The sequence below is a fragment of the Amblyomma americanum genome, chromosome 7, assembly GCF_052857255.1.
Source record: "Amblyomma americanum isolate KBUSLIRL-KWMA chromosome 7, ASM5285725v1, whole genome shotgun sequence".
In the NCBI taxonomy this organism is placed as follows: domain Eukaryota; kingdom Metazoa; phylum Arthropoda; class Arachnida; order Ixodida; family Ixodidae; genus Amblyomma; species Amblyomma americanum.
Genome location: NC_135503.1, coordinates 77,813,508 through 77,841,132, shown reverse-complemented (window position 1 = coordinate 77,841,132; position 27,625 = coordinate 77,813,508). Strand labels below are relative to the sequence as shown.

The window sequence follows — 27,625 nt, the reverse complement described above, 5'->3', positions numbered from 1 at the left end:
ACGAATATCAGCAGGACTATTTCTCAGACTACGGCGAAGATATCTCAGTGACTTCGACGTGACGGCGCATATGGACGGAATATGGAAGAGATGAAAGCTCCGAAGAGAGTTTAAAACCGAAGTATTTGCAGAGAGATACCCGAGACTTTGTCATCCAGAATACGGTATGTGTAGATAGATTTATTATATCTGCGGCTGAATTAGATTACTTTGCATTCGACACGTTGCAGAACAACAACCATGTGTTGCGCCACTCGTTAATAAATTTGTTAAATCTACGATCTACTTGCAGTCCCAGGTAGTCATTAGTGATTTAATTGGGCGGTAGATAATGAAATCGTCCGCGAAAATCCGCATGCAGAAAGATATGTTATTAGAAAAAATAAATTATATAAATAAAAATATAAAGTACCTAGCACAAGCTGCCCTGCAACACTCTGGAGGCAACAGACGAAAGATGCGAGGATGGATTATTTACAAATATGAATTACTGGCGATGCGAAAAGAAGCTACGAAGCATGCTAAGGTTAATGTCACAATATTCGGGGCATATTCGAAAAAAAAGGCGTAGCGCGGTAGCAATCGCGCCCGCGCGCACCGTAAATAAAACAAAGAGCGGAGAAAGAACCCCGGAGAGCGCACAACCTTGTGTGTGCTGCTGCCCTTTCCACTTTGCTCGACGGCGCGGCGCCAAAGGGAACATGACCGCGCGCGCCGTCGATTGTTCAAGAACGTCCGAGTGATATCTACTCATTGTCGACGGAGAGGGCGTAGCCTTGACTGCGCTAAGTTGATACTGCGTGTATGTGCGCGCCTGCCTTGGCGCGAAGAACAAATAGACTCAGGCTGCGCCTCTAAATGAGGGGCATTGACCGCTGTCAGCCCGAGCCGCCGCTTAAGCTTCCGAGAAGCGTGCCCGCTCGACTCCCGGGAGGACACCACTCGCCCAGCCACGGACCAGGGAGGCAGCGTGCGCCAGTGTGCGGGACGGTTCCGTCGTGTTCCGCGGGTCGTCGGCCTGTCGCAGTGTCCGGTGAACAAATTTTGTTTTGTTTGTTTGTCTCTCTCTGTGTTAGTGCACTTTAGGTGCAAAGATTCTGTTGAATTGTAACCTCTCGATTGTTACTTTGCACGAGTCGCATTGCATTTGTGAATCACTTTGTGTGTGCTCGTACGAGTTATTGTGAAGTCCTCTGTATCGTCTCGTTGTTGTATAAACTTTGTTTTGTTTGTGAACCTTTGGCTCCGACCCATTCTCTGGCTTGACACCGGCGAAAGCTGGGCACCAAACGACCACCCCCCTTGTCACTTGGTAGCTGGTCTCCGGCTGAGCTTGCCACGCTGAGTCGAGGGCATCTCCTTTGTGACCGAGACCACTACCCCCACACGCTCTAAGTGTGTCTGGGAGTGCACGCAAAAGTGCTCGAAAAGGTGACAGTTAAAGAGTATGTTCGCAGTGCAGACATTTTCGAAATCATACGGTAATGTACTGCACGGTCGAAAGCTGTCCCGAAGTCGAAGCCTTTGACTTGGCAGCGGAGGCGACGGACAGAGCGGACGCTCATTTTTCAACTTGTTCACAGGTTGGAACTTTTGAGTTTTGGCTGTTTACTGTCGGTAGTTTTCTCCGTGGCCTTTGCCGTCAACTGTTGTCAAACGTTTTTGTGTACTGAGCCTTGCAAGCGCAGTGACCTTCGCCATGGGAACTGAACTGGCTGACTTCAAACGCGAGATGCGCAAAGAAATCCGTGAGCCAATCTAGAACACATGAACCAAGATGTTGAGGACTTCCGAAAAGAGTGTGCTAACTTGAAGAAAGAAAACGCTGCTCTCAAGCAATTAATAATGAAATGACAGATGAGCTTCGACAACTGAAAAAAAAAATTGTAGCTGAAAACTCGCTGCGAATCACTGCACAGGAGCAGTACTCTAGGAGGAACAACATTGAAATTAAAGGGATTCATTAAAGGGAACATTGAAGTTAAAGGGGTGGCGGTGGTGCGCTGCAGTTAGTATCGGAAAAATTTTAATGTTCCTTGCAACCAGCATTTTCAGAAGTTAATGACGACTATGAAGCTATAACGCTCAATGCACAATTTTTTGGGCTATTTAGAAAAGTTGCTCAATTTTGCAACTGTCAACAAGATGCATTTGATTCTAGGCGGTGACTGCAACATAAACTTATTAGAAAACGCAGTGTCAGCACGTGAATTTCAGATACTTTTTTATTCATATTTTGTCATAATGTTATATCTGTACCTACACGAATCAGTCATCACTCCGAAAACCTTTTAGATTTGCTTGTGACAAATAACATTCATGACTGTGTAATGTCGGGGAGAATTGTAACAAGCTTAAGCGATCATTTCCCTATCTACATGTTCTGCAAAGAAGGCGACTTTCTTAAGAGGAGAAAACTCTGTTCGGAGACATATACTCTGCGAGAAATAAATCTGGAGACTCTAGAACTATTCCGAAACGAACTTTCATATGTTGGGACCCAGTGTTTGAATGCACATGCGCTGAAAAAGCCCATGAAACATTCATGGCACTTTTCAAAACATGTTGCTATTCCTGTCTTAAACTTAAAGTGGCAAAGAAATGTAAAAAATCTACGTAAGCCGTGGATGAGAGATTAATGTCTTGGAATGATAAAGAGGAAAGGAAAATTGTGCGATAAGTTCATAAAAACAAAGAACCTGGATGACCTTGCAGCTTTCAAAAAATACAGGAATTTTGTAACAAACTTTTTACGTAAAATTAAAAACACTTGCTTTGTAAATCTTTTTTCCTGTACAAAAAGTGATGTCTTATGGCGCGAACTCGGCAAACTCTTGAACATAGGCACTCGCATCAATGGTGAATTCCGTTTAACAGTGAATGACGAACTACTGGAGGGCGAAGAACTGGCAGAAAAGTTTAATGAAAACTTTGCAACTCTCTCCTCATGTTCGCACGCGGTTGACAGGAATGGTGATAAAACATTTTTAGGCCCACAAACTTCTAAAGCTGCATTTTTTGAGCCATGCACTAATGAAGAAATATATTCTATTTTCATGTCTCTAAAGAATAACGAGACCAGAGACATTGATGATTTAGAAATCAAATCAGTATAATATATCCTCGACCTTTTAGTACCCCAACATCGTTTTATCTTTAATGCTTGCTTGCAAGCAGGTACTTTCTCAGAAAGCATGCAGTGTGCCAGGGTAAGTATTATACATAAATCCGGTGACAAAAACAATTTATAAAACTATCGGCCAATCTCTGTGCTACCCATTTTCTCTAAAGGATTAGAAAAGGTTATATGCTAGTGAATAATGTATTTCTGTGACAAGCATATGATTCTCTCGGAGCAGCAATTTGGATTTCGTAAAGGGCGATCTACAGAGTTGGCCCTCTTTACGCAGAAAGAACTATTACTTCAGGGTTTTGAGGACAATATACTTACTTTGGGTATTTTTATCGATTTCTCAAAAGCGTTCGATCGAATCGACAATACAATCCTGTCTACCAAATTACAGCAGTACAATTTCCGCGGCACTCCTGGTGCACTTCTTAAATCATATCTTAATCATCGCAAGCAGTGTGTTGTAATTAATGAATGGCGTTCTACTGTACTAAATATTACTCAAGGGTAACACAGGGGAGCGTATTGGGACCGATACTATTTATCAATGCCATCGATGGTGTGCTAACGCATGACGCGGCTTTCCTATCTATGATGATGGCATTGACAAGAAAAGAGATTCAATATCTTGAATAACTATGACGACATGATGCGACAGAAGGAATTCTTCCTCGCCTTCCACTGTTTTTGTTTTTTCCTTTCTAGTATTTATTGTGAGCAATGCAATAAAACCTGCAGTTGTAAGTCAGCTCTGTGTGTGTGCGTGTCTCCTTTCTCGTGTCCCGTGTAAGCGCGCTGTTTTTCGGTGAGATCATGTACCAACTCGCCCGGCAACTGTCCTTAATACTTTTTATGTTTTCTGTTTTATTGTTGTTATTAATCTCGCTCATGTGACCTGAGAATTACTTATGCGATGTTGTGTTTGAGCGCTTGTATGATTTTGGTGTTAAGTTTTATTCTGTTTTGTATATAAATGCCTGTTGTCTGCTACCCATGCCAGGACAGAGACAGAAACGCCGTCAAGCTACTAGGATAGCAGCTGTTTGTTCTTGTGCCAGTATTTTTTCCTGGTTGATTGTGGAAAAAATGCTGAATAAAGGATTTGATTTGATTAGAAAAGAATATCTAGGTTACCGTTCATAATAAAATGCAAATCAGTTCTTAATTAGAATACCTGTTTTTCGCTAGAACAGCTATTTCTAAATACGTGTCTATTGCCGTAGAAAAAATTATTGGGCTCAAAATGGTACTAAACATGAGATTCAATTAGGATACAATGAGGCAAAACGCGACAGAAATTTGCAAATCATCGCCATTGTTTTTAATTAGTCTATATAAAATACAAATGCTGTCGCATTATTCTCTACCGTCTTGACATTACGCTCACTGTATACGAAAAGTATAGCGAATAGGAACACCGTAAAATTTAATGAAATTAAAACTTCGAAATTTAGCATTTTGCACCACCGCTTGGGATAAAATGAGGCGGTGCACGGGGGAAAATGAGACGCTCTTTCAAACGCACCATTACTCATCACTACAATGAATATTCACAATATCGGCTCCATGGGCATCTAGACAACCTTGTGAGCCTGTCCGAGTGACAGGCACTGTATATTAAGGCCGAACCCGGCACTGTTTCCTTCCATGGCGTACTGCAGTCAACGCAGTTCGACCGTCGGGCGCGGCGTGTGCACTGCCTACTTGATATTTTTGAATTTCCTGCGTTCATCACAATTTTTTTCTTTTTTTAGCGTCACAGTTGTTGCTCATTCGCTCAACTGTGTGGAATGGACTTGCTATTTGGTGCGATCCGAAGCGCGTGAACAAGTAGTTTTCAATGCGATTGAAGGTCAGACCGAACGCAGCTTGCTGCATTGTCAGAATGTGTCGTACAAATAGCCTCTCACCCCCGTCGGGCAGAGGGTGACACTGAGGTTCGGAAGTCCTTTCTATACAGTATCTGCTTTTCATATTCTCTCGTTTTCCTGGCCGTTCTGTGCTTCGTGCCTTTGGGAACACCGAAACGCTTAATGGCACCGGCGCTGCCCGCGTCTCTCCACAGCTTTCATCATGTTTTCTGCGCGCCAGTCGGCATTGACTGTATTTCTTTTGTACTTTCGGAATATCCTAGAGTACAGCTCTACAGCGAGTTGTCAAGCCATTACATTTACTTTAGACCCACCAGAGCATCACAACGTCGCGTTTTGGTCCACTTGTAGCCTGCTGCTAAAATAATTCAATCTTATTCACTAGAGGAGCAAAAATTCTGAAAGTCTGCATGGAACGAGTCCAACAAAAAATTGTAACAACAAAACACTTGCGTTAATTTAGGACGCCAGGTTGACTGAGCTGAGCTGCACAGTTTTGAAAAAATCAGGTGTGCAGAATTTCGTCCCTTTTCGAACAGTGCCTCTTCTTAGAGCCGACGTAGTCAACCTTGCAATGGATTGTAGCAGACACGTGGCGGGTCAGAGCACATATACATCAAGTTAATATGATAGTTCATATAAAGGTTAGGAGACTCTACGTACCAAAATGTCGTCTGGAGCTTTGAAACTAGATGAGGGTGTCTAAAAAATGGCAGCTACAAAATGAAATATAACCAAGAAGAACATGCGCAGCCTGTGGTAAATATGCAGAAGTAATTGAACATATTACACTGTACGGGTTTTGCTCAGAAACACTAAAAAAGAAAATTACCAGCGTAATTTATAAATGTGTTCAAAATGTTTTGTATGGTGTGCTATTAGAGGGTAAAGAGAAAAAAGACCTGTATAGAGCAGGAGACCTACTACCATTTGAAGAATTCAAGAGATATACTATCTATACCAGGTTCTATTACGACAATATGTTTAAGTCAGAGAAGCCTCAAAGCAAGTTCACCTTAAGAAACATAGAACGATTCAGCGTCCCCAGAATTTATACGAATTATGGCAAACGGTGCAGAGCTTACTATGTGCCTGCATTATTCAATAAACTATCCGATGTCGAGATCAGCCATACATCGATAAAAAAGGTAAAGCGAGTACTAACGGATGTTTTCCTTAAAAATCTATAAAAAGGTTTGCACCTTAACATTACATGCTGTATATGTGTTACGTTGTATATTTCCACATTCACTATTTCATTTTCTTTATTCAAGTGTCTAGATGTGTAATTATATATATTAGCCTTTTTACTTTGTTTTTTTTTATGGAATTTCCCCGTGTCGTAGAGAAGATGCAGTATCTGTGTATGCTTGCCCAATTCTTTAGTACTAACAAAATTCAATCTGTCCACAGACTAACGATGATGACATGTAGCGCTTGTGTACAAAAACTGTGAATGATCTTGTGCTTTAATCAAAAATTTCCGCTGTCCAGATAGCGACGACGGTAACATGTGCTCTTGTTTTTTTGTTGTACTTTGATAAGATTGTCAAGCCAGTGATTTAGTTCTAGAAAGGTACCGAGAAAACGTGTATTTCGCAGGCTGCCGGCACCGCAGACAAGCACAACAGTGCTTAAGCGGTGCGGGAATGTACGCTTTGTAAACAGTTGGACAAAATAAAACATTATTATTATTATTATTATTATTATTATTATTATTATTATTATTATTATTATTATTATTATTATTATTATTATTATTATTATTATTATTATTATTATTATTATTATTATTATTATTATTATTATTATTATTATTATTATTATTATTATTATTATTATTATTATTTTTAACATCCATCCGGATGTTGATGCAGGCGCGGTCAATTTCCCTGGGGCCCTAGGGTTTAGAAATAAGAATGGTCATGTGAATGAACCTGCGGTGGAAGTTGGTAAAAAGCGATTGGAAGATTTGTGGCTCAAAAACAGAAGGGTGACATACTGTCAGAAGTGTAGCATTAAAAATGTGTTTAAATAAAATGGCGAAAATATACACAGACTGATTTAAAACATCGTTAAAAAAATATAAAGAAAAATGAATGAAAAAGAAGCCAACCATGGTGGCAGCTGCATTAAAAATGTGTTTAAATAAAATGGCGAAAATATACATAGACTGATTTAAAACACCGTTAAAAAATATAAAGAAAAATGAATGAAAAAGAAGCCAACCATGGTGGCAACTGCATTAAAAATGTGTTTAAATAAAATGGCGAAAATATACATAGACTGATTTAAAACACCGTTAAAAATATAAAGAAAAATGAATGAAAAAGAAGCCAACCATGGTGGCAACTGCCACCACCCCATTTCAAATGAGACGCTCCTATCTTCCACCCATCCATCTTGTTTTGCTTCCCGTCGCATTTCGCCCCACTTTGCCCTATGCCTTTTAGCCATTTTCAGCAAACGCAGACGAGAGATGTCAGACGGTACTTTTCATGTGGGCTTTTGTTGCCGGTTTTAATGCGTATTACTTTCGTAATCATCCTGTATGACATCGGTATTCAGAGGGGAAAAATGCTGAACAAAGTTTATATCCACTTTGTATTTGCTCGAGCCAGATCGCTGCAACTGCTTGCACGGCCGAAAGCCGTCCGTGGCGATAGTTAAGCAGCAGCACCTCTAAATGCGGACTTAAAAGTTACGCATTCCTTAAGAAAGTCGCCACATCATCTATCGCAGCCCTGCCCAGGGCAACAAAGAGGTTGGGGATACCAACACAGCCAGCTCCTACCTACGGAGCACGGGGCTGTAAGCATGAGATGCAGTATGTGTTATAGTATTTTTCCGAAAATGCAGGTGAGAGATATCAGACGGTAATTTTCAGAGGAGGTTTGGTTTTCAGTTTTAAAAATGCGTATTACTTTTGAAATCATGTCGTGTGACGCTCGTATTCCTGTAGTAAAATATGACCGAAAATATTTAATCGTGCATGTATTTTTCCCGTATATATGTACATCTGAAACGTGCACAGTTTACGAACACAATTATAGTTTCGTTGTCTATTATTCATTGCCAGTGCACTTCTCTGATCTCCTTGATCTATTACTTCCTACCAACTGCTGAGTTGGGCAACCGTTTTGGAGCATTGATGCAGGGTTAAAGACGCTGATATACATCGCTTTTAACGACACCGTATACCTATACGCTGCACCACCTTTATTACAGACAGTATGCCCTAAGCCTGTTCAGTGTAAACGGGCCCGACCACATTTTATCTCTTCTGAGTCAACGAGCATGGACCACAGCTCTTCAAAGCAGAGCATCTAACGATAAGAGGGCAATCACTCAACTGTAGCTATTTGTATAACGAATCAGTCGCTGCAAGGGCTCTGTGGCTTTGACGCTCGACTGCTGAGCCCAAGGTCGTGAGATCGATTCCCAGCAGTGCCGGCGTCATTTCGATGTAGGTGAAATACACAAAGGCCTGTTAAAAAACCATAGGAAGTAGTCGGGGTAAATCCGTAGCCCTTTACCGCGGCGTTCCTCATAGTCCATGCGTCGCTTCCTGAAGTTACACCCCACATGTCACGCCATAACTCATACCTTCCGGTCGTTAAACTGCGCACACTATCGATAACGAACTGAGTTCGACGATTTGTGGCGCACCTCTGTGCCCTAGCGGTCTTCTGTCGCCGCGCGCATACGCGCACAGAAGTCTCAGGCTTCCGCCTGTGGCTTGCAACAACCCTAACCTCCGAGTCTTCCCGTTGTCTCGGTCAATAACCCCTCCAGTCGGCCTCTCCCTCCGTCTCTCCGCGTCCCACACCTCACGGCGGCGTTCGTTGGATGCTCAAATTGATAATGGCACACTGAGACGATAGGGCGACATACCGCTGACTTCGCTTCACGCGTCTGCACGATAGCGGTCTGCTAGGAGCCATTAAGCGCGGCATACGCATCGGGAAGCCTCACCACATTGGAGCGGGAGTCAACGATGCATCGAACTTGGCGAACATCGAAGTTCTCTCGCAAATGAAGGTTGGCGACCGCACCTCTTTTTACATCTTTTCTCTGTCTTCGCCCGCGCTACGTATGTCTTACCATGTGTGCCGGTTATTCTGCAAGATATTGGTTCGGACATAACTGGTGATATTCTCGGGGAACAGAGACTCCAATTTCACGATGCACATGCGTTTGTGGAAAGGAATGCAGGAACCGACAAAGGGCAAAAAGAAGTGAGATTCAAGAGGGATAAAAAAAACTTATTGGAATCCTAAAGATGTTCAAAACGTATTATGGGAAGGTTGAACAAAGCTTCTTGAGGGTTTAATTTCTAGCCGCGCCGGCAACGGCTCTATTTTCGTGGTGACGGAAGACAAAACACTTGGGCCTTCAAGGTGGCCGAAATAGATTCAAAGCCCTCTCATGCTGCGTGTCATGTGCCTGTGTCTTTGACAACTCAAAGATGAAAAATAATAGCAACGATACTTTAATTTAAATCTAACCTCGAAAATATCTGCGCTGAAGGCACTCCTGCAGACAAAACAGAAACACTGCGAATGAAAAATTTTCACGTAATATTTGCATGTGCCTGTTAGATTTGCATGGCTCTTTTATGTTGACTGGTTTTGTGATTCTTCTAGTGTTTTTCGCCTTTTAACGGCTTTAAATTACTGCTTTTAGAATTAAAAATGAGCAATTATTTTGCCGTGCTCTTTTTTGCATTCTATGCGCATCGTATTTCATTTTATAAATCCATAGGTTATTTTATTATCGGATTTTTTTGTGTGTGGTTTATGTGTGGGAGACTCGTACGCTCCTGACTTTTAACGCGACAGCGTTAAGTGTCCCGTTCAGCGAAAGATTCCAACAGAAGCAACTTAGATGGTTCACCTAGGTCACGTGACCTTGTGACATTACCAGGACCTGCTCAACGGGTTGTGAGCGAACTACCCACAGTGGTAGGCGGCAGTTATATTAAACAATGGTCGCGAGTTGTTACTCGGGAAGATCAACATGCTAGCACTGCGCAATCTATGAATGTAAAACTATAGAGAATGATCAATACTGCAAACATGGGTATTAACCCAATGTCGCTATCGTGTCATACCCTCAAGGAGGAGCTTAAGTGTCTGCTCCAGTCTTTTTTCCAACTTCTTACTTTTCCTGGTTTTAGATCTCGCCATGTTGTAAGTTTTAGGCGTGTTATTTGTTTGCTTTTAAGATTTTTTTAAAAATTCATCTACCTCCACACGCATTTTGTGACGCAGCGGTGGCAACCTAGATTTCTCTTTTTTCTTTTCATAACTTTTTTTTGCTTTACATTCCCGCCACCTGTACCTGTTTCAGTTTCCACTAGCCTAATTGTAGGTCACTCGGTTCATTTATATTTCGTACGGTGACTTCGTCAGAAATATAGCCCCCGTCCTGCAGTGTCCCCTTCTGCGCCTTTGTCTATGCCTCTTTCGCGCTTCCTTTACGACGGAAATGGAAGGCGAATCCACAAGGTCGGTTTTCCCAGCAGTTTCACGTTTGATAGGCATGTTTCCTCCTACCGCGTGGGTTGCACCAGCTATGCGACCCGGCGTAGCACTAGAAAGTTGCCGAGATGTTCTCAGCGGTACTTTCTAAGCAAGTGCTACAGTCGTGCTTTGCCGTGCAACCGAACAAAACAAAAGGCCACTTCCACACGGCAGCTTTCGATACCAACCAGACGTTGGTTTCTACGTCAAAGTAGCCCGGCCATTTTTATACACCAAGGGCAACTGAAGGAGATATCGAATTCAGGCCAATATGAAACGATCGCCCAAATCACACCAGCTTCCTCGTAAGAGTGCCTAATTCCAACGACATTTCCTCTTTTCCAGGAAAGTCCTTAGGCAGCGAGTATTTCGGCGTTGTCTCATATACGAACGCCGCGCCAAGAAGAGGTGGCGTTGCTACGTGAACGAGCTGCTGGCACGGAGTCCTATACGACGCCCTCGGGCCTCTAAGGTGAGTGCACATCTCGAAAGACAGAAGAATCGGGCGGTCGCGGTAGACTTATGCCGGATGTATCTATATAGGATGTTTCACCTAAGAGTTTAGACAATTTATAAAAATAGGTTTTTTGAGTTAGAAGACCGCTTTTTTTCGTAGCATTGTCAGTCGTGTAGACACAGAATACTGCTAAGACTCGCTAACTAGCGGTCTGCTTAACTCATAGTGAACAGTTAACTTTCTAACTATTATTATTACGTTCCTTAGTTACCGAGAGGCGTGTATAGTCCACCGTAATTAATATTCATATCAGCTTTTACTATTTAGAAAACGCGGTTAACCTCGGCGCTGAGGCCCAGCAAAGGTTGGCTTTTTCGACAAGTTCCGTGCAGTGCAGCGGTTGCTTTGCCTGCAAGCTTCTTGAAAGCGCGCGTAATTTGGCGCGATGTAGCCAAAATTTGTTGGTCCACAGCACCAGGGAGACCGCTTTTCCGAAATTCTAAAGACGGATATGGATAATAATTACGGTGTGTCACACGCCTATCAGTAATTAAGGAGCCCAACCGTAGTGAAGAAGTTAACTATTCAATATTAGTTAGCCATCCTGCTAGTTCGCACGTATTAGCTGCATTCTGATGTACTACACCGCTGACAGTGCTATGCCGAAAAAAGTGCCCTTCTAATTAAGTCAGAAAGCCTATTGATTTTAATTGGGTAAGGATTCAGGTGAGGCACTCTCTACATGAACATGCATGCTGACGTCACCCACATCGGCCACTCATCAGTAGCTGCCGTAAAAAGGTGTCGTTACTTTCTGGGCTTCTGAGAAAGGGAAACGGAATGACATGCTTTACGATTTACGATGTAACGCCATACTAAACCGTGTAAGCGCGCTGTGTGCCTAATTCGACTGCGATGAGCAGAGTAGGCTCGCTCACTGTATAGCCCACGGCATTTCCCTCTTTTGCAATCCCTGCTCACTACCTCCACATGCGAGCGGACTCTCCGCGTCCGCCTCCGGCGGCAACGCTCTTGCGTCCGCGCTGCCAGAACTCATCGCGGTATCGCACCTGGAAAACAGTTAAGACCCCGTGTGTGTTTGTAAGCTTACTGGGAGCGCCAAACGAAACGCGAGCAGGGAAAGGCAAAATTAAATAAAATAAGAAAAGGCTTTAGCTGAGAGAGCTCTTGATTATCATTTCTATGCGGCTTGAACACCGCTGCGTGGAAGTGTTTATTGACCCTGCCTGTATTTCTTTATATATATATATATATATATATATATATATATATATATATATATATATATATATATATATATATATATATATATATATATATATATATATATATATATATATATTGTTACAAGTGGACGAATCATGAACGAAGAAGTGGCGGTGCGCTGAACGACGACGACGTTGACAGTTGGTATCTGGCAGCTCGGTTCTGAGCTGAGTGCTGGCCATCTCAGAGCAGCCGCCAATATAGACTTACCGCCGTAACATCCCCGTAACATCTTTTGGTGGAGGTGCGGGGTATATCAGACTACACTGTTAGCATCATCATCATCACCATCTTCTCGAGAGTCAAAGGCATGTATCGTTGTATTATCTTTTCAGTATGATATTACACATTAAAGAAGATATTACACATATCACACACATTAAAGAAGCCAACAGTCACCGAAACCAAGGTGCATAGGGGAATATTTCTATTTTTTTTAATATCTAGTGCCAATCAGTTTTTAAAGAAAATTACAAATCAAGCAGCAGAAAAAACAACCATGCCGCCGGTGGGATCCGAACCCACGACCTCCGAATATCGCGTCCCACTGATCTGCACTACACATTAAAAAATAAAAATCAAACATTCCCCAATGCACCTTGGCTTCGGTGACTGTTGGCTCTCTACATATGTTTGTCAAACGAGCCCCACATTTCCTTAACTTTGTCTGCTAATAGCTTAACGAGGGTCTCGGTTCTGGCAGTCTTGATACCATAGGTAGCATAAGAGGGCTCGCGCACAGTTTCCGCCCTCGCCGTTAGATGATGCTCCACGTCACGCTCGCGGTATTACAGGACGTGCTGCGTCCGCCGCTATGGTTGAGGGTGGCGCTGGTGAACACTCTCAAGGTTCGAGTACACCAAATAAACATAAATACCCACGAGAGCAGCAGATTGGACAGCCGCCGCCGTAGCTCAGTTGGTAAGAGCATCGGACGCGATATTCGGAGCAGCACGGATGGTTTTTTCTGCTGTTTTATAAGTATTTTTTAAGCCATAGATTAATCTAATTATTATCCCACTGATCAGCACTACACATTAAAAAAAATTACACATTCCCCAATGCACCTTGGTTTCGATGACTGTTGGCTCTCTTCATAAGTTTGTCAAAAAACCAGCCCCTCATTTCCTTAACTTTGTCTGCTAATATATATATATATATATATATATATATATATATATATATATATATATATATATATATATATATATATATATATATATATATATATATATATATATATATATAAAGACGCGGGTTCGATCACGGCCGCGGCGCTCCGCATTTCGGTGGAGGCGAAATGCTAGAGGCCCGTGTACAGTGCCCGATGTCAGCTCAAGAGTGCAATGCAGTAGCATTACAGATCCCTCCCGCGCAAGTATTCCTTGTCTTGCATACTTTCTTAGATAGCGGCGAGTCCTCAGACCACTACTGGAGCGTTGGTGCCGTGGTTAAGCGATGTGCCAGTGGCCCGGCAGGTGGCTGTTTCAATCACAGCCAATGGTGGGGCTTGTGAGTTTTTCTTCCCGAGCTCCCGTCAAGCACATTTTTGCACAGATAGTTCTTTGGGAGGCCGTCTGCCTCCGGACCAATGAGTCAAATTGATTGCGTTACCACAGTGGGTAAGCGGTAACTTCACTGAATTTATCTGAAAGTATTTCGTTGCCATATCTGCTACGGCGGACGAGTGGCAATGCCTGCCCACCGCAGAAGGTAAGCCGTCTGCATTTTCGTCACACGGAGGAAGGACGTCGGTTTTCTCGAGAAGAAAACTTCTAATGATACCGCATTGGTATCTGGGAATCGGTACAGATGGTTGATTCCTCTTCTAGCGGCGTCCTCAGTCCAGAAGGCCGATCAGCCTCTGCGATTTCGCATGCCCGCTTGAACAGCAGTTGCCGGTATTGCAGGTCTGAGCTGTACAGAAGTTTCCCATGAGGAGAAAATGGTGGGGAATAGGAAGGCCTGGTGGTTTGGGGCACGCCAGTACGGAACGATATTCGCAACCGTGGCCTCCCGTGTTTTTGTTATGCTCGCTCAACGGTGGCGAGGGCCGTTGTAAGGCGCCGTTTGCACTACTGCGCTAAGGCACTGACACCGCTTCTTGGTTCTGGCATGCCTGTGCCGTCTAGCCCTCGAACTCTTTTTAACGGCGTTAAAAATCTGTCTTTAAATTCCCCATTTTCGTTAAATGCATTTTTAGTCCTACTCTTCTAACATTGTCACCTCTCTACTTTTGCGCCATCAAATTTCCAATCGCTTTTGGCTAACTTCGACCGCAGATTCATTTCCATGAGCATTGTTATCTCTAAACCATAGGACCTCAGGGAGAGTGACAGTGCCTGCACCGACATCCGGATGGATACCATCACATTCTAGTATGAGATGTTCAGTTCTTCATATGGATTTACCACATACTGCACATGTGTCATCTTCTTGGTTAAATTTCTTTTTGTAGCTTCGCGTACTAAGACACCCTGACCTAGCTTCAAAGAGCTGGGCACTGCCTCAAGTTATCATAGAACGATTCCTTCCTGATCTGCTTTCTTTTTCGATTTCGTTATAGTTCTACACTCCGCTTCTTTTCCATTGAATTAACCCAGAATTTACCTTCTGCGTTTTTTACCTGTCGTTTAAAGCTCTTCATTTCACCGTTTTTGTGTCCTGCATACTTACTGGTTAGTTTCATTGTCCTTTTCCGCCGCTGCGAGTCGACTTCTTTCAACAACGCTCTTTCTGCCACCCAGGGCTGGCAGCGCCGTCCCACGGAGAAACCCGGCAAAAGACCGTTGCGATCACACGGCGCTTCATCAGCCTTCGAGCAGGCACAGAAAAAATAGGAGTCGCAACTTTCAAGTACGGTGCCGCCTCCATGCGGCAATCTCCGGTATCGCCCGAGCGATGATACCGACGAACGGCGCACGGCTTGGTCAGGCGTCTCTTGCTTAGCTTCTCTTCGGTTAGTTCAGCGCATTTAGTGCAGTATTGATCTCAGGGCTACTTTTTTGCACAGAGCCATGGCAACAGGTTAACCGCGTAAAGCACACAACAAGGACGGAAAGCATAAAAGTAACCACATTTTCTGTCTTCAGCAGTTTTCGGACTGCGTGGTTAAGGCGAGGTAACCCCGCACACATTTCTTTTATGTTCTAAGCTCAAGAAGAATCAATGATCAAATTAATTAAAATGTCAGTGTGAGGCAGTCAGTCACTCATCATGAAAATTTAAACCAACGTGAAAAAAAAACGAGGACGATGAAGAAACATAAAAGCGGCAAGACAGCGCCTATTCATTATCTTTTCACGGTGGTTTAAATGTTCGTGCTAATGCGGCCTATGCCAACGGAATCCCGGACTCAGGACCCCATCATCTTCCCCTAATCCCCCCCCTTCCCAGTTCTTCTTCAATAAACGTTTTCATCGTCGGCATCATACTAATCGTATCATGCATTGCAGATTCTAAGTTAGTACCGCCAGAGAGCAGTGATTTTCACTGACGCAAATTGTGGAGCAGCATTGATGGCAGCATTATTCAGCAGCGACCACTTGACTGTACAAGCCCTTTTTTAAACGAAAAAATCAGTCTCCTCCGTGGTTAAACGTGTGCAACACTTGCAATCAGTAGTTACCGGATTGTGTGCAGAATTTTACGTAGACTTGGATCTATTTCCGCAGCGGGTACCGGTAAATAGCACGAATGGCACTGAGCAAGCAGTAGTTATGGCTTCCCTTTAGACTCCCCGCGACTTGGACGAGCCAGGTTCGTCATAAACCGACTGTCATTTCTGATTCGTGACGAGTCCAGCTTGTCGGGTCGTTTCCGACACACTATGGCCGGTACAAGGCGAGTAGGGCTCGACCAAACCATACTTTAGCCTGCCGACAGATGGCAGCACGGGTGATAAAGCACCATTTTGGTGCCATTTTCGAAAAAAAAAAATGTGTCCGTTATGGAGCTACCTTGCTTGTCAAGCAATCGATGCGGAAACATGTTTCCTTCAAAGCATATGTTCACGATCTCCGCCAACCAAAATCATTTCCCACCAGAGGTTCCACAAAAGAAATCAGCGAGGCTGAAATATGCACTGCAGACCGTTATTGCTACTTTGTGTCGGTGCTTGTCTAGGCAGCCAGATGCGACAGAGTATATGCTAAAGTATCAAGTCCACTGGCTGCAATTTCAGCGTATACACGTACTACGTGCGTGAATGCACACCTGGCGACATCTCGATATGCTGGAATCGGCGAGAACGAGAGAATTGGAAAAGAGCTGCAAATTTTCTCGTTATCCGAGTTTGTTCTTCTGACTCGTGTCCAGGGTTTCCCTGCCGCCTTTCCATCCGCGATTAGTGCCGCCTCAAAAGTGTCGCACCTGCTGCTCCGCGCACGCCGACAGCAGCCGGATGTTTTGCATACAAGACAAGCGACACCTGCGTCGTGTCGTTTCTATCGCACCTGCGAAATCCGCACACGGAGGGTTTGTACGGTGACAGAACGGTGCATATATCTTCGCGCAACAGTACATAACTATAGGCCTTCACTGAGAGCTTCTTCGCCTTCCGCAAGGCAGCACACTCTCGTCAGTAGCACCAGTGTGAGGCTTAATGTATCCCGCTGCAAGATGGTGCGTAGATGAAACGAATATTAACGCAATATCATTAAAGGCCCCGTTCACCAGAAAATACGGTGTCGGCGTTGTGAGCGCCAAATCACTGACATGGCTCTGGCCCCAGAGGGCAGCCTAGGAGGCAGGTGGGCATCTTAGGTTACGTGACATTGCAGCGTAATCACAACCTGCCCACCGTGACAGTTAAATTAATGATTGGGCGCTCGGGAAGAGCAACCAGGGTCGCGCAAGGCACACCGCTGGGAGCACCTGCCATCGATGGGCAGTGGTGGTTCGATTAACAGCTGTATAACACCGCGCAAGGAGTATGAGGACTCCAAGGGATCTATGAATATAAAGTAGAGAATTGCCTTCTGCATACATGGAAACTAACCCATTACCCCATCGCGTCATACCCTTAGGGCGGAGCTTAAGTGTCCCTCCAAATTTTTAATGATGTATCAGGTAGCACAGCGCGGCTGCTGACGCTGCATATTGCCACTGCAAGGGGAAGCTGCTTTAACATCCTTCGGAAAATACAATACGGATTTATGGCTTTCCATAAATCTATGTTGTCAAGAAATCCAACTGTACCGTTCAGAGAAAACTCGACCTGCAGTGTGATGAAATGTCGTCAATAAATGTGGTCGAGGGCAAGCTGCTTGGGAAAAGATATTGATTTAAAGAATACATTTAAATCAGTGGTTTTGTCAAAGTCACGGCTCATTAATAAGCCTTAAATCCTAGGTTTCTCAGTCCAATTTTATCCTTGCAATGCTGTCTCGTGACAGTCCAGAACTTTTTCTTTTATTTTTTTATGGTAGGGTGTCACACCGCCAAAGGACATTCTGCGAGACTCCCGTGGCTTTTTCTCACACAGCACCGTTAAATTCATTCTCTATTATAACTGGTCACTGCTTTTTTTTTTTTTACTCTGAATATGTTCCCGTTTCTTTCGGATGAAATGAATAAGACGGCCAGTGCTCCGTGGCCATATATCTTCTCCCCCTCATTTTCACTGTGCTGCACTTCGCTACAGCGTAAGCGCTCTTTTTTCTAGGGGGGGGGGGGGGGGGGGTACATAATGGTCTGTGCATGGATAAAAGTCGGGTGTGCTCCGGCCGCTCGTCTCGCTGTAATGCAATATCGCTTTTGTAAGGTCCCTTGCAAAGTCGTAGAACCGCAGCGGACAGTCAGGGCCAGCACATCACATATATCAATCCTAGTAGAAAACACAATTTGCAATGCTGAAAGTTTCGCACCGCCTGCTGCTTCAACTCATTGTCAGAAAAGTATAGATGGTTTTAGAAATTGTTCAAAAAATAGGTCCTGCACAGTTGCTCGCGAGATTTCAAAATGTCCATGGCTGTTGTGGCATGTTTTAAACCTAATTATCTTGAAATAAACGGTATTTACTGCTAAAATCGTGTAGAAAAATTACTTTTAATCCTTGCGCAACCCACACTTTGGTTTTGAAGGTTAACTTTAAGATTATGCGGTGTCATCATTGTATTCAAACAAAATATCCCCCATTGTGATAAAAGACGCACCAAAATTAAAATAAACAAAACGGTTAAAATAACAAGCTCGCCTTTTTTGCCGTTTATGAAACCTTTACGACGAATTCAATAAGTACTTACACAAAATGAATGTCCTCAGGAAAAGATAAACACCTTTAGAATGTAGCTGATCGCCATCTGCAGTCTCAAAATCGGCCGCAAATGGCACAAACATACTCGGCAATGCTATAGCTAACTTGGGATTATTTATTCCCTTAACCATTGTGTTGTCAGTATACTATATTGGCGTGTCCAAAAATTGGCCAGGATAACCAGTTAAGCATTCAATGGGCGAGGTGCGCCTCCGGAGAAACGCTAAGAATCATGGGAAATCGTCTGCTATGTACCCCGTTGAAGTGCTCTAGAGACAGCTGTGTGGACGACTGTGTTTCTGGTTTCAATTTCCTTCCACTGCTTGCCTGTTTCATAGAGGTCACTCAACACGCTGGCATCGTTTATCCACTCATTTGCTTGTGCTGCAACATCTCTCATTGCACTGCGTCATCGCGAGACTTGCGCGTGCTGCATATGTGCAAGACGGGGGCGCAGAAATATACAACGCCGAAAGGTAAGCATGAGATTTCGTGGTTAATATGCTGACGTAGGCTGGCTGCTGTACACACGTGCGTACCCAGCAATTCTAGACAAAAGCATTTTTAAACGGGAAAGGTTTTATAAGCGCAATTTTTTATTTCATATGCTGCAGTATTTCACTATAAAAGTGAATGTACCCGCAAATCTTCCGCCACCAGGCTTGCATTTTTTTTGTTGCTATTAACGTTCTTGTTATCGTCAAAAGCGCTCCCCATTGGTTTTCTATGGCAGTCTTTACCGATCCAGGAGAGCGATGGGAACTAATATAAAAATTTTGCTACATATCGCAAGAATGGACCATTACCTTCAATATTTCCATAACAGTACCTTACAATTTTTGCAATATTCAAAATGTTTGTCCAACAATGTTGGACATGGTATGTGCTGCAGCCAGTTTCACGTGCATTTCAACGATTTTAACATCTCATTATACATTCGTTTTTCTTTTTTCCGCAATGTGTTGTGAAGAAACTTGTACAACTGAGGCATGTATTTTCCCCACATGTGAAGGGTGCCAGTGGACTTGTAGACGGCCCATACATGCAACTACGCTTACCGTGCGTCTCAATGCATCGCATGGCGTGGTCATTGAAAGCCTCGTCCCATTGTTATTTTCGCTACACTTCAGCTCGTGTTTCGTGTGACAACATTCCACGAAGCAGAGTATAGAGTCAACGTCGCGTTGGTCCTGCGTTCATCCATGGTATAAACAGCGATGTTGCAGCACAAATACACCAGAAAAACAAGCGCTATAAACACATCGACTGCAATGAAGCAGACGAAGAGGGGAAGATTGTTGGAACCGGAAGTAGTGGTAACAGATGAATTCGCCATGATCCTTTGCGTTGACTCCGGAAACGCACCTCGTCGGAGCAGATGTTGACGGTTGCGACGAAGCTGACTCCCGTCTTCTGTACGGACCATGTATGAGCGAGGGGCGACGGCTTTTTCGACGAGGGCCTTCGTGGTCCACCCTCTCTTGTCGAGCAGCCTAACGGTGTCATGCTTGCCGAGCGCTTCTAGTGGACGCCTCTGAGGGTGGGCTTTTTGACCTCTCGTGCCTTATAATCTGCGAAGACGGGCAGCCTTCCTCTTAACCTTCTCCCATGAGTAGCTCGCACGGGGGTTTTCCGGCCTCGAGTGGTGCTATGTTGTAATTTAGAAGCCCGACCCAAAAGTCTTCATTCGCATGTAACGTGGAAAACCGGGACGAGAAACAACACGGGCAAAATCACACTGTCTTGCAAATGCACGAAATGCCTGCGGTGAAAACTGTGGTCCGCCATCCGTGCAAACTTCAAGCGGAATGCCGTGAAAGGCAAATATCATGGCCAGCTTTTTTTTTACACAGTGGCTGGTAGTTTGAGGAAGCGACTCTACGTCAGGGTAATTGGAATAGGCATCGTAGGCTGCAAGGTAGTTCTTTCCGGCATGCTCGAACAAGTCCACCCCTACCCTAGCCCACGGTAATGCGGGACAATTCCTTTGCATTAGCGGTTCATTTCGCTGCTTGTAAGCGAAACGGCAGCAGGTTGGGCACCTCGAAGCTTTCTCAGTTATTTCTGTCGCCATACTAGGCCAATACATCAATACTCTGGCCATTGCTTTGCATTTTCTGACGCCCAAGTGACCCTCGTGTAGGGGCTGAAAGATTTCTTTTCGCAGGGACTTCGGAATAACAACTCTAGAACCACGCAAAAGCATGCCTTACACACATGATAGCTCACCTTCGAAGGGAGCTAGCTGACCTATTACGCTCTGCCCATATTGTAGGGCTTCAATGACTTGCCTTAGCTCGTCGTCTTCACTCGTTTATTTTGATATCCGCTTGGCTGTTGTGTGTCACTGACGAGAGTGGAGAGGACAGCCGTTGCATGGATGGCCACATCTTGTAGTTTGCTTTCAAGTGCCTCATCGCTGTCGCATCGTATTCTTAAAAGAGCATCGGCCAAAGCAAGGTATCTCCCTGGGACGTGCTGCAGGGAAATGTTGAACGGTATGAGAGGCAGAAAGAAACGCTGCAGGCAAGGAGACATGTCTGACCGGTTCTTCTGGGCAATGGCTATCAGTGGTCGATGGCAAGTTTCCACAATTACGCCGACGCCAGTGATGAAATAGCGAAACCGTTCACATGCGAACGTGACCGCCAGGGCCTCTTTCTCAATCTGCGCATATCTTGTCTCCGCGTCAGCTAGCACACGCCAAGTATAAGCAACCGGTCGCCAGTGCTCGCCATGAGACTGCAAAAGTGTCGCCCCTAGCGCAAAGCTGGATGCGTGCGATGTTACCTTGGATTGCTTTCACGGGTCAAATATGGCAAGCACTGAAGCTGTCGACAATGTTTCGCACAGGTTTTTCCACTCCGCGTCGTGGCCAGCTGACCAATCGAACATGCAATCGCGTTTTAACAGGGCTCGCAGATTAGTGTTCTCAGACAGGTTTGGAATGAACCTTCCGAAGAGGTTTACGGCGCCCAGCAGTTTCTGAACACCTTGTTTTGAGGTTGGAGACGTCAAATCGACTACACAATTAAGCTTTCATCTGGCTTTATTCCGTCTTTCGAAATGACGTCGCCTAAAAACTTTACTTCATGCGTGCCGAAACTACACTTCTAACGGTTAAGCGCTAGTCCTGCTTATTTTGCCGCCAGCAGTACTGCTCGCAGTCGTTTATGATGTTCCTGCTGCGCGGCGCCCCACACGAGTGTGTTGTCGATGTAGACGCGAGTACCTTGTAGGCCGTCAAAAATGTTGGGCATCGCTTTCTGGGACACTTCGCTCGTGGTGCATATCCCGAATGGCAGCCCTAAAAAGCGATACTTTCCAAACGGCGTGGCAAAGTTGCAGATTTTTTAAGTTGGTTCATCCAAGGGAATTTGATGAAGTCTGCAATTAGCTTGCTGAATACCTTCGCATATACAAGCTCAGACTCGATTTCGTCTCTGGATGGGAGCTGGTAGCGATCTCTCTTCACGCATCGGTTTACGTGCTTAGGGTCCATGCAAATGCACAAGCAGCCATCTTTTTTTCGGACAATGACAAGGCGACTCACCCACTCAGCAGCCTCTTGAATCTTTCGGATGATTCCTTCACGTTCCATGCGGGCTAGTTTTTCACGGAGTGGCTCACGAAGCGCACGTGGAATTCGGCGCGAGGGCAGCGACACTGGGCTTCCTCCTTCATTCAGCTCGAGGCTGTAGGTTTCCTTTACGCAAACTAGACCTTCGAAAAGCTGCGGCGAATCACTGAAAACGTCATCAAATCAGCAGGCTTTTAAATAGTTTGGATTCTTGAAACTAGAACGCAGCGTTCGCAAGCCTCAAGGCCCAGTAGCGCTCGCTTTCCTTTCTTTGGCACAAATAAATCGGTCGGTTCTTCGGTTTTGCCGATGCGAAGTGATAGCGTCACAGTTCCAAAGTGCTTTATCACAACGCCGCCGTAGCTGGTCAAGAGCGAGGACGACAGTGTAAGGCGCCTTCCCTCGCTCACATTTAGAAAAAGGGCATGAAGAAGCAGGTTGGCTTGTGCCCACGCGTGTCAACTTCGATGCGCATGGCGCGATAAGACAGCGTTGTCGTGATTATCCTGTCTTGGCTTCTCGATACATCGCTCATGCTCACGGCCAAAATTTGGAATTCGTCGTCGGATTCCGCTTCAGTCTGCGCTTGACAGCCAACTTCATGAATGCTTTTCGTTCTGCAACACAGTGCAGAGTTGTTTCTTTTCCGACATATGTCGCACGCTTTGCCCCACGCTGGGCATTTCCGATGCTCATGACTTCGGTTGCAGTAGGGGCACTTGCGAATTTATTTCGTTGTGGCGCCTTGCTGCTGTTTGCTTTTTCCGTACGGCATTTAGCTCCAGTTCGTCCTTCTCCCACGTTTGATTTTGGCACGCAGTTAGCTCTGCGGCTTTGCACTATTCTATGGCCCCATCCAGGGTGAGGTCCTTCTCCCGAAGAAGCCACGTCCGGAGCTTCTTGTCTGGCGTTATACGCACCAGCTGGCCTCGAACCATTGATTCTTTCAGGTCTCCGAAGTTACAGCTCTGAGCTTTCATCTGAACATCGCGTAAGAACTGTTCGAACGGCTCATCATCTCGTTGTTGTCGAGTTCTAACAAATGTAGCGCTCGTAGGTCTCGTTACTCTTTGGCGTGCAATACTCTTCAAAGGTCTTTGCGATAGCGTCGTAGTTCTCACGTTCTCCGGATGACAGTTTAAACATGTTAAACACATTAATAGCTTCCTGACCTGCCAGACAGAGGAAGACTGCAGCCTTCTGTGCACTCGTGCGCTCTTTCGCAGATGAAGTTCTGCGAATTTCTTCCTGAATTTCTTCCAGTTTTCCGCCGGCGCTTCGGAGAGCAGTAAGGGACCAGGGGGCGGTAGTCCTTCAGTTGCGCTGGCTCAGTCGAAGCGGGAATGGGCGTAATAAGAAACTTCTGACACGATGTGTCATTCAAGATAGCATGCGACGCAGGCAACCGCTGGGCTCGAGGTGCAGAGTAACAGTGGCGTTTATTGGGCGCTTGCGCTCTTATATCAGCATCCCGACTGGCCGGCTTGCACAGCATGGTTGCCAATCTTGAGGACCCTGGTTGCCAGATCCGATACAACTGGGACAAGCGCGTGGCATATGTCAGTCAAGCCTCCCTACCTCGTTACAACAAATGCTTCGCGTTTCTGATAGGCCCTTACTTTATTCAGCACGTGCCCACGCAGAACTTCTGTATAGGTTTAATTAACAAAGCCTGGTCGTATTTTCTAACAAGCGGTGCAACGTGAACTACGCCAGCCTTGCTTACTCTTCCTAGAATCCGACAGACGATTTCGTTTGCATCTGTTCAGTTTCGTGAGCTGAGGTGACATAGGTGTATTCGTAACAGGCTTTTTCGTTTGTTTCAGGAGCGCAGCGGACTTGCCTTGTCCCTCAGAAACGCACGAGCGACGTGTTTCTCACGCGTCTGTGCTTTCCGCGTGTCGTGCAACAAAAGCTGGCATCCACGTCCGCCAATTATTTAGGCGCCATGCAAGACTCTCAGGGAACCGACCATACGGAGCAGAAAAAGTCCGACCTCGACCCAGAATCCTTCACCTGGCTGAAGGTGCTTTCCTACAAGGAAAACCTCAAAGCCTTGGAAAGCACCCGCTTCAGACAACCCGCAAGCGATCAACACCAATATCTCGATATCGGCTGCGGACCCGGCAACTTCCTCATGGAACATCTGCTTCCGCGACTGCGTCCGTACAGACGCTTCGTTGGAACTGATATTTCCCGGGATATGATAGAGTACGCACGAACCCGCTACGGGACGCAGGACGTGTCCTTCGAGCTCCTGGACATCGATCACGGCAATCCCCAGGCCATCGTGGACAAGTACGGCCCGTTCGAACGCGCCTACTCTTTCCTGACGTTCCACTACGTGTGGGACCTGGACAGAGCGTACCGCAACATACATCGGCTTCTGGGGGACGGCGGAGAATGTCTGGTCGTCTACTTCACCAGGACCGGCATCACGGACGTCTGGCACAGGCTGTACCAGGACGAGGAGTGGAGGCGGTACATGCCGGTGAGAGATCGCTCTGACTCTTCTTTCTGGGAAAGAAATTTCAGGAGCTACGCAAGCGATTACTGCAAAGGGTGGAGAACATACAGGGCGTCCCACCAAACTTGAGCCATGCAGCTGCCCGGAGAAAACAGGCCTGTAATAACTTAACTATACATTAAGATGTCTTCGCGCATGGTAACCTTAGGTGCTTATGTGCCACTAAACCTAACACAACATACTAATAATTGTCTGAGCGCACGTAAGTGACCAAAATCTTGCTCGTACCTCTGTGGTTTCCCACGCTTACGTTACTGAGTGACAAGAATGCGAGGAATGACGCTATTTTTTCACATATTTTGCAGCTAGGGAATTCTTTTGATGCTCCCACAGCTCCCTAATAGGAAGTTTTCGTGCGGCTGCGGTCGTTTAAATGCAAATAGATCGGGAGTTAAAAAGGGCCGAAAAGTACGAACTACGCCTCTCGGGGTAGATAATTTGTATATTCTCTATGGTACAGTAACGAGTAAAAAGTATTAGCATGGTGATGTCACTGGTGGGAAGAAAATCTCACCGCGCGGCTGGCGCAGTGCCGTGCTTTGCGAATGCACCTGCACATTTGTTATCGGCAGGTTCGTACCCGCAGCGCTATCTTCTGCTGTGGTGGCAGGTCACTATTGCTTATCTTTTTTACTTGCGACTGTACCGAATGGGGCACTGAAAAACTTTTAAATCAGTTTGGTATGGTTTATTGAAATAAAAACAATTACGCGGTCGTTAACCACTCGCTTGATCTCTTTTTTTATTTTCAAAATGCTGCATAGGGCTATCCTGTTCTTTGTTATCGTTGCAGCCAGAAGTGCTTGAGCATTGCCCATCATATTTGAAGGGAGCTGAGTTTAGGTTAGGTTCATTGCCTGCATACTAGAAGCAAACATCTTTTCATCGCGATTTTAAAGCCGATTCGAAGATGAGGAGGGTCTCGTCAGATCGTCCCAGCTGTGCCAACATGTCCGTTCAGCATACGCATACTCCGCGTTCAGCACGTGACAAGAACATAAAAACTCGCCACAGACTTCGCAAATAAGGGGCAGTGACTGTATACTGGATGCATACCTATACCGCGTTTCATTTCCGGAACACATTTGAGAACTGCGCTCCGCCTGTGCCCTCTTGCTTCCTTGCTGTTGACGCGTCCGTATTCTATAGCGTGGAAACAAAAATTGCGGGAAGCACTGAAGACTGCTTACGTGCTTTGAATGCGAAAGCATTCTCTCATTGTGAGAGGTTTTGTGGCCTATTTACATAAACTATTTAATTTCTGTGCTGATAAATAGCATGTCAACAATAGTTTTGTGGCCTATGGGTTGCGTACTCGCCTCGAAATCTGAAGGTCTGTTTCAATTCCCCGCACATTGGGAAATAATTTATTTTTTCTTCTTCGCTGTAGACGTCACTGTCTTATGGTCTACTGCTGACGTCATGCGGCAGCATGGTAACGTCACTGAAGAATTCCGTGCCGAGGACGGCGACGGACGCCGGCTTTTGTGATAATGGGGCATACAATGCTTTCGCATTGATAAAGGTGACTGCCACGTCTCCTACTTTTGCGCAGAACCTGGCCGAGATGTTCGCTGAACGCTACTGCATGGACGAGCCTGTTCCCGAAAAAGAGATGGTCGCCCGCGAGCGAAGCGCTGTGGCTGCGGCGGGACTGGACATGGTCGCCTGTCGCACTTACTCCAGCATCTGGACGTTCCCAAGCGTGGACGCCTGCCTCAGTAAGTGAACTGAGATTCGTGCAGAAGCGAAGATTGGCCCGTTCAGAAGGCGTTCGAAGCTCTTTAGTGAGCAGAACGGCGTGAGGTGTGGAGTCGAGTGAAAGTGGACGTGACAAGAGTGGACTTTGAACCCGTGCTGATGTGGTAGCATTTGTCCTGTAGCCGTGCACACAGTCGCAGCCCCAGTGCTGCTTCACGCCACTGTCTTTGCCACAAGCCGCGGCGCTCCATAATAATATAATGGTTTGTGTGGAAAGTAAACGCACACAAACTGCACTGCCTCCCTAGGGGTGTAAACCCGAACAACGAAGGAATTAAGAAGAGGTTGAAAGGAGAGAAAGAGTTGCTGGAGCGGTAGAGAATTCTGTAACCGGATACAACTCAAGATCGAAGCGGATTTTCCCTGACAAAGAACCGCCTTCCAGCAAATGGCGTTGGCCGGTTCTCATGAGTCAGCTAGTGTTACAACGAAGGGAGCTGCGCTACAATGCAGGGGGGGGGGGGGGATTTTCCCCTTTCATCTGCCGCTCCCTGCATGGTCTCGCTAGCAGGGCCAGGAAATCGGCCGACGACATTGGCTGGAAGGGGGTCCTTTGACGGGGAAAAGCGACATCGTTTTTGAATTGAGACTATATCGTGTCCTGGCGTACGTGACAGAATAAGGAACGACTGTGGAAGCCGAAAAGTTTTTTTTTAACTAAATGAAAAAAAAAACGTGCAAGTAATGACGCAATAGGCTAAGAAAGGAAAGGCGCATGTAAAGGCCTCACTCTCGATTGATACTTGAGCCGCGCTGTGAGGAAAGAGATGAAGGATGCAATGCAAGAAGGAGAAGAGAGAGTCTGCGTGTAAGTATAACGTGCTCACCCGAGGATACTTTAGCCGGAATTGCTGTGTGCGGGATCTGCAAGCAACGGTCCTTCTATATACATCACAACTATACGACTGGCCCAATAATATGAGCCTCGCGCGCTTTCTCTTGCGATGCGTGCAGAGACCTACGTGCCTTTCTTCAAGCTGGACGCCAACGTGCCGGCACAGAGGCGCGGTGCCTTCTGGGAGGACTGGAGGCGAGCGCTTCGCGAGGGATCCACGACCACCGCGTCCGGTGGCATCGCCCTCACCTACGAAATTATCCTCGCGCACTCGCGGAAGCCCGGCGCTGCCGCTTAAAGGGACGTTCAAACGACTTTTGTCAACTATTCTCTTTTTGAGATAATCGATAGTTCCTTGGTCAAATAAACGAATACCCGGGTGTTGCACTGAGACAC

At 45.5% G+C, this 27,625-nt stretch overlaps 2 protein-coding genes across 2 annotated transcripts in view; one reads left to right on the top strand and one right to left on the bottom strand.

Moving 5' to 3' along the window:
- Positions 1–22,287, bottom strand: part of LOC144099346 (uncharacterized) — a 156,622-nt gene extending 134,335 nt beyond the window's left edge. The window contains exon 1 of the mRNA XM_077632571.1: positions 22,080–22,287. Within this exon, the coding sequence (XP_077488697.1) occupies positions 22,080–22,127 (48 nt within the window). The 5' untranslated portion in view covers positions 22,128–22,287. The remainder of the gene's footprint in view (positions 1–22,079) is intronic.
- Positions 838–27,622, top strand: LOC144099345 (juvenile hormone acid O-methyltransferase-like). Its single transcript, XM_077632570.1, has 5 exons — positions 838–1,033; positions 10,872–10,998; positions 23,933–24,597; positions 26,189–26,354; positions 27,349–27,622. Exons 3-5 carry the CDS (start codon positions 24,055–24,057, stop codon positions 27,525–27,527), a joined length of 888 nt encoding a protein of 295 aa, XP_077488696.1. The 5' UTR covers positions 838–1,033; positions 10,872–10,998; positions 23,933–24,054; the 3' UTR covers positions 27,528–27,622.
- The last annotated feature ends 3 nt before the right edge of the window (positions 27,623–27,625 follow it).